This window comes from Nicotiana tomentosiformis, chromosome 3, assembly GCF_000390325.3.
Source record: "Nicotiana tomentosiformis chromosome 3, ASM39032v3, whole genome shotgun sequence".
NCBI classification, from domain to species: Eukaryota; Viridiplantae; Streptophyta; class Magnoliopsida; order Solanales; family Solanaceae; genus Nicotiana; species Nicotiana tomentosiformis.
Genome location: NC_090814.1, coordinates 91,437,265 through 91,447,978, shown reverse-complemented (window position 1 = coordinate 91,447,978; position 10,714 = coordinate 91,437,265). Strand labels below are relative to the sequence as shown.

Genomic DNA, 10,714 nt, shown 5'->3' with positions numbered 1-10,714 from the left:
ATCATCAACAATACTTAGGGGGAAAAAATATCTTGTGACTGTATCAATTTTTATTTCCTTTTGAGAGCATTCCTACAAGATCTTTTGTTATGCCCTTCTAGTCCGCAGTTGCCACATGAAACCTTGTACTTCTTTGAATTTACTTCATCATATGGTTTGTATATTTATTTTTGAGGTCTCCCTGGCTGTGTTTTCCCAGTAGGTGTCATTACAACTTCTTCAGCTATATGTTATGGCACATTCTATTTGCTTTCGCCAAGCAACGGGTCTACTGGTATTTCATAAGTCTGCAAAAGGCTCTCCCTCGTGTAATAAGTAGAACAATAATTTTCATAAGACTCGTTCCTATGCCTCAAAGTCGCCAAAGCATGTGCACAAGGAAGTTCATCAAGCTAGAATTGTCCACAACTACATCTCTTATTTTGAAGGCAAACAATGAAGCGCTTCACACCATCTATCACAGTATGGATGTGATCTGTGGAATCCCTCACCTACAATTTCATTACAAACACACAATAAGTTGTCAGCAACAGATACAAAAATAAAATAAATACAATTATACAATAATTTTTCTATAATTAATAATATATATTTAGTTTGATGGAATCAATGATCTGATGTTACTGGCTATAGCTTACTCTCATCTTCTGTGATAATATCTTGTTGTCCTCCAACTCTTTGTTGTATTTTTTCCAAAGGTATGTGAACGTACCCTTTGTATTCAATAACTTTTCATTAGTCCAACGTTCAAGAACAGTCCTTATGTACTCTAATTGTTCTACTACGGGCAGCTCTCTTGCATCTTTTGTTACCGCATTCAATGACTCTACAATGTTTGATGTCATCGTCCATGTTTTGTTCACCGTAGCATGTACCCGAGACCATCTGTGATAGCCAATATTGTATAGGTATGCTTTAACACGCGTGTCAATCTCTTCAATCTTTGACATTCTTTCATTAAATTCATCAAGAGTGTATGATCGTGTCATGGCAAAGTACAATTCGCTTAACTTTAAATGACCCTTCTTGAACTTTGACCTTACATTTGTCCAAATATGCCACATGCAAGCATAATATGGCATGCCGGTATAAATAGTAGATGTTGCCTTCAAGATACTCTCATTCTGGTCCGAAACAACACACATATTTGGTTTTTTACCATATGCATATTTGAATTGCTCAGAAAACCACCTCCATGATGCGTCATTTTCTGAATCAACAACAGCGTATGTCAGTGGTAATATGCTACCTATCACACAGGTGTCAAAAAGAAATTCAATTTCTATAATAAAACTTGAGAGTATAAAAAACACATACTGAAAAATAACTTTATAACAATATTTCTACAATTAATCTACAATACCTGTTGCATCCATTGTGCTAGCTATTAACATAATTTCCCTATATACCGATTTCAAGAAGGTTCCATCAACTACTACAACTGGCCTACAATACTCCCAACCATTGATGGACGTACTAAGTGCAACAAATGTGTACAAGAAATAGTCATCTTCAGTCTTCTATAATTTCACTACCGACCCCGGATAAGTCTTCTCCAGAATATACAAATAATTCGGCAAGCGACTGTAGGAATCAGCATGATGACCTCTCAAAAATTCCAAAGCCTTTTCCTTTATTCTCCAAGCTTGCATGTATGTTAAGTTCACACCATGATCCGACAATATATCAGTTTGCATATATTTTGGTGTATATATTGTCTTAGGATCCGCATGTTTTGGCATCACCATGCTGCTAACTACCATGGCAGTAGGTTTGCGTTGTATGTATGTGTTGTCCATCAAAGAGCATGTGTGCAAGCTGTTGAATTTTGGAACCTTGAACAATGCCAATTCGTTTGCTGGTGGACTTAAAGTGCCATATACAATTGTCCCCAACACATACGAGGCAGTAGCTACAGAATAAAAATAATTCAAAAATATTATGAAAAATGTAGCTACAAAATACGAGGCTGTTTAAGCACAAAAATCTTATATTAAACAATATAAACTACAGATTATACAAAAATATGAATTTGACAAATAAAATGTTCCTACTTTCTTGCACCAGACCTTTTCACCCTAAATTAAAAACTATTCATGACAGAATAGTGCTTCATTGCACTGACAATTATTTGCTTGTCTTGGTAAACTTGGCCTACTTCAATAACATTTGGCGTATGTTCTGTTATGATGATACTTTCATATTCCACAATTGTCGGAGATGTTGGCCTATCAATCAACTTCATTGTTCCTGATACTTCTCTAATTGTGATACAATTGCTTGACAATTGTACCACGTTAGACATATGATAATCAGATGAACCTGCACTCAATTAAAAGTATCTATAATTTAGACCTCTGTATATTTATGTGTTCAGTATTTGACAGAATACTTGAAGAGACATAAAAGTTGAACTACATGTATTATGTAGTATTATTGTAGATAAGTTATAGTAAAATTATAGAACACATGAAATTGACAAAACATCAGCACTGAAAAAATAGAGCAAACCTGCAATTGTGCTCGAATTAGAGATACTGCATTCCAAATCGAAATCATGCATTGTTATACACAGCGGATACATTCCGAAGTTTTTGTTTTCCTTTTTCGTCTCCATATATACTCGAACTCCCATATCGTTCCAAATTTTTATTGGAGGACAACGTTCCTTGACAGTGTATTTGATTTCGATAATTTTTGCGGAGGTATCGATTATTAGATGCTATCCCAGTGACTATTTAGCTGAAACATAATCGCTAATTTTGACATTATATCGCGAAATTCAATAAACTTGTAGCTAATTGTTTGCAAAAAAAAAATTTTAAAACCTTCGTTTATGGAAACCAGAGAAAACCAGATAATAGAACTTGATAATGGTGCGATGATAATTAGAGAAAATCGGCATAATAACAGGATTCTACAAATACATTGGCTTGATTAAAGTGCGATGATTGCATCAGTAAAATCTCTGAAGAAATATACGTGATCCCAAAATCTCACGTCTAAATAAGGAAGACTACCGCAGAAAGGATTCTAGTTTAAATAAATGTATATATTTTGTAGATAAAACTTGTTTAGGTCAGGTAAATAACTAAACGTGGACGTTTTTGATAATAAAGTTTCAAATAGTATATAAGAACGAAAAAATCTCTTATTAATACACCATATTCAGCATTATTCTTATGCACCCTACCAAACAACCCCTTAGTATTGAGAGTGTGTTTCACTTGCAATTCCTTGAGAAGGGTTTTAGTTTCTCGGAAACAGTCTCTCTGTCCTTCCAGGGTAGGAGTAAGGCTGCGTACATCCTATTCTCTCCAGACCCCACTTGTGAAATTACATTGGGTTGTTATTGTTGTTGTTGGGTTTTAGTTGTTTCTTTAAATATTTTTTCTCTTCTCAATTTTTCTTTTAAATTTTGATTTTTAAATCTTGTTTTTACATTTGGTTCTGATATTTTAAAACTCATCACAATTCCTTTAATTTGTTTCAAATTACTGCTCTACAAGTTTCAAAATAATTGTCATTTCCCGAGTTTTGGTTCAAATTACTGCTCTTTAAATTTGTTTATATTTGGTTCTGATATACTCTGGCTTTGTTTCTATATAATTAAATGTTATTTTTATAGAAGTCTATTAATATCCCTGATTCAACTTTGGTCAAATTAACCTTTAATAAGTGAAAAGGGACTAACAAATAGGGATAGAAGAAGTAATTTATTAGTGTTTTCATTTTCTTTCTTTTTAAAAGCAGACCTTGAGTGAATGAAATTGATAATAATATATTGAACTCTCTCCTTGCCTATTCTCCGTTTTCTTTACATTGTTTTGACTGTTTTCTTTCCTTTTCTAATCTCTATTTTTTGTTATTTTACATTTCTAAACACAGTTATGACTCTTTGCCATGATTATGAAGTGATTTATTCTAATATCTAAAGTTCTCTTGAATTTTGCTTACAAGCTAAGTTACTCTGAAACATGGTTTCTATTAGGGACATTCTCTTGTTTCTTTCCTATTTGGGATAATTTGATTTAGAAAATAAGCTCTAGTGTTTGACTAATATATAAAAAGGGCTTGCTAATGATATCTAAGATTGTTATTGTAATTAGTGATTGAAAAGAGAAGGGAAGCAAGTTTTAGTTTTAAATTAAAACATGACTATTTTAATCAATTGCTTTAACAGATATTTGAGTTTTGAGGCATTATGAGTACCTGTTTTACACCTCCAAGAGGCATTATGTCCCCGCAAATTTTATTTTCCCAGCGAAAATCACATTAGCACCGCTAATCTCAAATATCTGCTAGTAAGTGGTAATAGTATTTAATTGTGACTTCCCATTTAAATTTTGACACCTGAATTGAATAGAATCATGAAATCTACTACTACACTACGACTGAGGTTTACATTAGTCTTTGGTAGTAGGACTATAGCTTAGTATCTCGCTAGCTTCCAATTTATATAAAATGTAGGCAATAGAGGTTAGTATATCTTGTGTTTTCTCACATAAATGATTACTTTTGCATCGACTCTCTATCATTGGATAATCGAAATATGTTAATCTATATTGCCCTTTGTTATAGTTAAAAGAAAATATGTAACGCATTCACGGGTGTGAGTCAATGAAGTTGAAATGCACCATAAAGACAGAGTTCAAACCCCATTAGTAAATGAAAAAAAGAAGGCGACAACTAGGGGTGTATATGAGTCGGATTGATTCGGATTTTCTAATTTATAAATCAAACTAATTGTATCGGGTTATTAAATCCAAATACCAAACCAAACCAATAAAAGTCGGATTTTTTAATCTCGGATTTTTCGGATTTTTTTTCTTCATAGTCTTCATAGCACAAAACGTAAAATTTATGCTCCACATATTTCTTTAATCCTAGTAAGACAGATATTTAAAAACCGACCGAATCATACCGTACCGAACCGATTTTCAGGTTTCTTTTAATAAAATTGTAGGCTTTTATATAAATCTATAATCGTACCAATAGTTAGGGTTTTTATTTTGTAAAAATAAACCAAAAAAATACCGAATCGCACCGAATAAATTTACATGTAAAAAATATATTTATATATTAAGTTTAAAAATAATAAAACATTGGCCTTGGAATTGTAAAAATGGTTACAAGTCAACCAGTAATTAAACTCAAAATCTTAATTTTCAAATCTATTATGCTACTCATATTGACACTAAATTATTTCCAACATATTCACTAGCAAGACACAAGGTATTCTAGTGATTATGTGTCGCAAACTGCAATACCTTTCGTATGATTTAGATTTATCTTGTTGAGTGTTGAATTTTTCATAGATTTTATTCTTGAGTCCCAACTTGGCTAATATCTTTTTATTCGTGTGATTTATATTTTCTTTGTCTTTGCTTAGTTTCTTTTATGCTGCTGTAGAATAGTTGATGGATCTATACTCTGGTCATCTTTCATGTTTTCTTAATTCATCACCTTTTAAGCAGTAAAAATGTCTAGAGAGTTTTACGAATTCCTATAAATGTACGTATGTTATTGCATTTTACTTTCTACTAGTGTCTTTTACATGATATTTAAAAAAAAATATCGAAAATTAACCGAATCGTACCGATATCGAAGGGAAACCGATATGATTGGGACGGTTTTAAAAAGTCTAATTTTGGCTATGTATAATAAAATAATCAAAAAATTAATATAATACAAATTTTATCACATAACCGATCGAACCGAACCATTGATAGTTCAATCCACATTAGTAAATGACAAAAAGAAGGCGACAGGGCCTAAGTAGATCGGGACAAGTTGTACCTTCAAATTGAAAATAAGTGACTAATTGTTTAATCACCACGATTATAAAATATGAATACCATCAGAAAGGTAGAAGGCTAGACGTGTGATCTAATGGTCAATGAGATGGGTTGAGACGACAAAAATATTACTAGTAGTTAAATTCTTACTATTTTTCTAAGTTGAGTTATATATTTCGGTGGACAAAGTTATCTGATAACTATGCTAGAGGGAAATAACTATTACCCAATGAAATAATCGAGGTGCATCCAAATTGTCGTACCTTATCAACCAAAAAAAAAATAGAAATGACTAAAATCACATAGGCAAGACAACTTGCATTTAATTTCTAGCATGTTTGACCATGCTTCTTTTAGGTTTTTTTTTTTTTTGGGGCCAAAAACATTTTTTTTCAAAAGTTAAAGTGTCTAACCAAGCTTTTAGAAGGAAACAAAGTATTTCTGAGCAGAAGCAGAAACAATAATTTCTCCCCAAAAATACTTTTTTGAAAGGCACTTTTGAGAAAATTATACCTAAAAATGCTTTTTAAAAGTTTGGCTAAAAGCCCTTTTGGCCAAGCTGCCAAAAAATGCTCATTTTGAAAAGTGCTTTTGTTTCAAAGTGCTTGTTGGAAAAGTACTTTTGCAAAATAACAGTTTGTGCTTGGTCAATTCGTTTGGCCAATCTTTAAAAAAACACTTTTAACCATCAAATTGCGAAAAAAGACAGTAAAGGCTTAATTTTGCGATTAGTATTATTTAGAAAAAGAAAATAAACTTAAACATTTATTATAATTTTTTTAATGTAAAATATAAAACGTAAAGCAAAAATATAAATTAAAAATTCCAGTCAATATAAAATATTGTTATTCCAAAGTAATAACATTGCGTATTTGTTATTACTTATCGTGTACATGATAATTTAAATACGTCAAAATACATCATTGAATATAAATTTAAAATCCACTCTTAAGAATAGGAGAAAGTGAATAAAAATATAATTAAAATAAAAAAAGAAATGTATAGTAGAAATAAAAGGAATACAAAAAAAAAAATTAAATTAATGAGGGATAATTTGAAAATATAAATTTATTGTAAGATTATTTTTGTCTTGAATAAATTAATTTTCTGCTTCTACTTCTGCTTCTTGGAAGAAGGTAGAAATTGTAACTTCTCCCTAAAAGCAGAAAAACTATTTCTCATGTTGCTCAAAAGTACTATTTAATTTTGGCCAAACACTATATTTTTCAAAAAGTACTTTTTTTGACAAAAAAAAATACTTTTGGCGTCCTAGAAGCTTGGCCAAACAGACTCTAAATATTGATTCTCATTAAAAATAATTTTTTGAAAAATACTTTTCAAAATAAGCTAATTTTAGTAGCACGACCGAACATGCTAGAACATCTAGTCCCTCTACTTCATGCAGCTCTTTTGACGGGTACGCTAAAAGTAGGAGGTTCCATTAATCCTTGTTGTTTCCACCATTTCAGCAAATGTACACTTCCCTGATGCTGAAGCTCAGTGTACTCTTATTTCCTTTTCTGTTTTACTTTTCTCCCTCCAGATATAACTCAATTGCATAATTCTCCATCTCTAAAACTTTCCAGTGCCCGCTAATTTAATCCTAAATAGTATTCACACAGTTCATAGTTAACAGAAATAACCTCCAAGGTCTAATAACTCTAAGAAAAATGTGAAGAACAAAGGAACACAGTGGCGAATGGTAAAGTGGAGAATAGAAAGAAGAGAAAGGAAAGAGATATCTGAAAAGAAGATCAAGGGAAACAAACAGCACTTAGCTTGGGGAAGAGGATATCAAGTAAACAGAAATATGGCTGGTGAAGGTTGGACTCGGTAAATTCATCTTTCTCGGCCATTAAAGCACAGAAGATACCCTGTTAGATATGATATAAGCTGGTTTATCGCGTGAAATCTATTTCAGTAGGGCATATGATGTTGATGGCCCAAGGTAGAGCGCTCAATATGGCAATCCATAATATAACTGCTGATGGCATCTAATAAGCTCAACATTAAGGAACGGCCTTGAATATGCAATACATGCTCACCCTATTCACAGAAATATAAACCTTCAGATCTAACCCGTCCTAGCCCAGACCAGAGAATTTCACATTGTATTCATACAAAATTGTGCTTTTTCGTGTAAAGGTTTTGTGCAGGGCTGCAGGCAAGAAAATGAGCAGGCTAGTTTAGCAACAGTGGTACAATCTTCTTTCAGTACTCCAAAAGAAAGAATTCACAAATATATTCACCTTAAGGTCATTAAGCATCCACTAACAAATAGCCACTTTACATATGTGTGTGTGTGTGTGTACACATTTATATGGTATTATGTAGAGCATGTATCAGAAATATATTAGTATAGTTTTGAGTAACTTGAAGCCTAACAGAGCAAGCCAAGGAAACCCTGATGAGAAGTATCATCATTTTGCAACCTTCGCATTTGTATAAATACTAATCCATGAAATCTAACCAATATTCATAGTACAGAAAGGTAATTCATCCCTAAAATAAGCTGTCCGAGACCAGAAAGTGATCTCTCCAGCATGGCAGTAGCTACTAGCTGATGCCACAAAGCAAAGAAATCAAGTAAATAACAATCTGGAATCACTTACATCATCAGCCACCAAGGAGAAGCGCCATATCCTACAGCAAATTGTGATGTGCTGTACATGTTTTCAAAGCTCTTACTGGTGGTTCCAGCTCCATCCACTCGTGTAGAAAAGTTAACTCACTAAGGCCCAAAAGTAGAAGCTATCCATTGTATCAGATGCTAATTTTCCATTGTACCCTCAGTATTGTTTAAGAGACTACTTTTTAATGCATAATTAGTTTGCAACTTTTTATTCAAACAAAGGGATAGTAGATTCAAATAGCAGAGAGCTAACATCTCCTAAAAATTTGTACATACCATCAAGCGACTAATTGCCTCTTCACTCAGAACTTCAAAAAAGCTGAAGCGAATTGTATGTAGAAGCTAGAGACACCATAAAACGCTAATATATCACATCCCGTAGCTATTATTGAATCTGAAGCGAAAGAACTACAAGCAAAAAAAAAAAAAAAAAAAAGAAACCAGAGCAGGCTCACAATCAGAGAAGTGCCTAGATCATGCAAGCTTCTCTTGTTCCAAATTCACTCACACTTTGTTTCCCTTTGATGTAACATAATAAAAGGGAAAAGTCAACTATAGGTTACTTCCTAGAAAATTTTACAAGGTTCACTGAAGCATAATCATTATCCCCTAGATAGATATTGTCAATCACGATAGAAACTCTACTTCATTTGACCCAAAAAAAAGGGAACAATCACACCAATAAAAAGGAACACTTCCAAGACAGCAGTAAGCTCAATAGTTCAAATCCTGGTTGTCGTCATCTTGATACAGATTAAAATTAAAACATATACTACACGGAAAGAATGTCTTCTCCTTCCTTACCAGCAAGTATCATACAATTTATAATGGTTCTTTCTCCAAGATAACACAAATATCTTAAAAGAAAAGTTTGCATATGTCATAATATCCACACATATATAGATATGCACAACTTAAAAACATCAACATAAGTAAAAGTCGTTTGAGAAAGATATCAAATCAGCTCCGTACTGAGAAAATAGACTTCAAATTTGACAGAAGTAGCTCGAGTGTGACATTGGCGAACACGCGAAGCATTTAATCCTCCAATTCAGTGGAAACATCTATCGCAACGATAGATGAAAAAACACAGTAACATAAGTAGTAGTATCAATCAACCATCAATGCATTTGAAGCCCCTGCAAACACACAACCAAACTATGAACAAAATGGTGCAGACGATTAAATCCAACGATAAGACCACCCAAACTTGCTTCTTCCACACTTTCTTGGCCTTTTGATGCCCCACTTCTCCATGAACCAATCCACCATTCTTTTGCATAACAACTGAAAATTCTCTGCTCAATTTGATCCCATGGTCATCACGAATATCCACATTCACATTCTTCTCACTAACCTCTTCCTGCCTCTTCTTAAACTGCCCGAAAAACCTCTTCTTTTTCTGTTTCAAACTATTAGCAGCATCAGCAAGCAACGGCATTGACCCCATTTTCTTCCCTTTAACAGAATCCAAACTCGAGCTCCGCCCATGATCCTCCAGCTCACTCCTCGTCGAATGGGAACCTTCACCCTCATCCACATCATTGATACTCGAATCCAACAGCTGGTGAAAAACCGGGTTCAGCTCACCCTGAAAGCAATGCGAATGGAGTTTATCCAATCTCTTCCTCCCAGATGATCGGTCCATCACTTCGCGAAACGCGCCTTTAACCCTGCTTAAAAACGCTAACCCATCAGACTTATCAATCTTTTCAGAAAAAATGGCGAAAAACACAAATGCGTTTTCGATTAAGAAAGTGTACGTCCTGTTGCGGACGGTGTGGGTGAAAAAGGTATGTAAAGGTGGAGTCTTTTCAAGGCATTTTAAGGCAATGGAACCAAGATCGGCATCCTTTGAATTGATTTCAGCAAGGATGATTGTTCCTTTAGCAACACAAGCGTAGTAGACCAAATTCGGATCCGGAATCATCATTTAGGTGACCCCAAATAATTAAACATCCAAATCAATCGGATCCGAAACATCCAAGGAGAGGAAATGTAAATATATCAGTTGAAATAAATAGATACAAAATAGCAGATATGTATGTAAATCTAGAGAAATCTATAGAAAGGAGAGAACATAGAGATTTTGATTGCAGATTATTGGGAGGTGAGAGAAAGATCAGGGAGAGTTAGGGTTTGGGAGGGAAAGGGAAAGCAGGGATTGTTCTCTCGGCCATGGGAGAGAGGAGAGAGGGAGAGAGGAGAGAGAACAACCCGTAATCAAACTTTTATTTCACCAAAAGAAGGGATTAGATTATTTGGAAATAAGAAGGATGGTATT

The 10,714-nt window shown here is 33.6% G+C and overlaps 2 protein-coding genes across 2 annotated transcripts; both read right to left on the bottom strand.

Annotated features, from left to right (window-relative positions):
- Nucleotides 1-392: 392 nt before the first annotated feature.
- Nucleotides 393-2,563, bottom strand: LOC138908163 (uncharacterized). The gene is made up of 6 exons (XM_070198809.1): nucleotides 2,512-2,563; nucleotides 2,092-2,322; nucleotides 1,567-1,912; nucleotides 1,364-1,476; nucleotides 639-1,249; nucleotides 393-491 (listed from the first exon to the last, which is right to left on the bottom strand). The coding sequence occupies exons 1-6, from the start codon at nucleotides 2,561-2,563 to the stop codon at nucleotides 393-395; spliced, it is 1,452 nt and encodes a 483-aa protein (XP_070054910.1).
- A 6,981-nt stretch (nucleotides 2,564-9,544) lies between these two features.
- LOC104112262 (phytolongin Phyl2.2) lies at nucleotides 9,545-10,363 on the bottom strand. Its single transcript, XM_009622134.4, has one exon. The coding sequence runs from the start codon at nucleotides 10,361-10,363 to the stop codon at nucleotides 9,545-9,547; it is 819 nt and encodes a 272-aa protein (XP_009620429.1).
- Nucleotides 10,364-10,714: the final 351 nt, after the last annotated feature.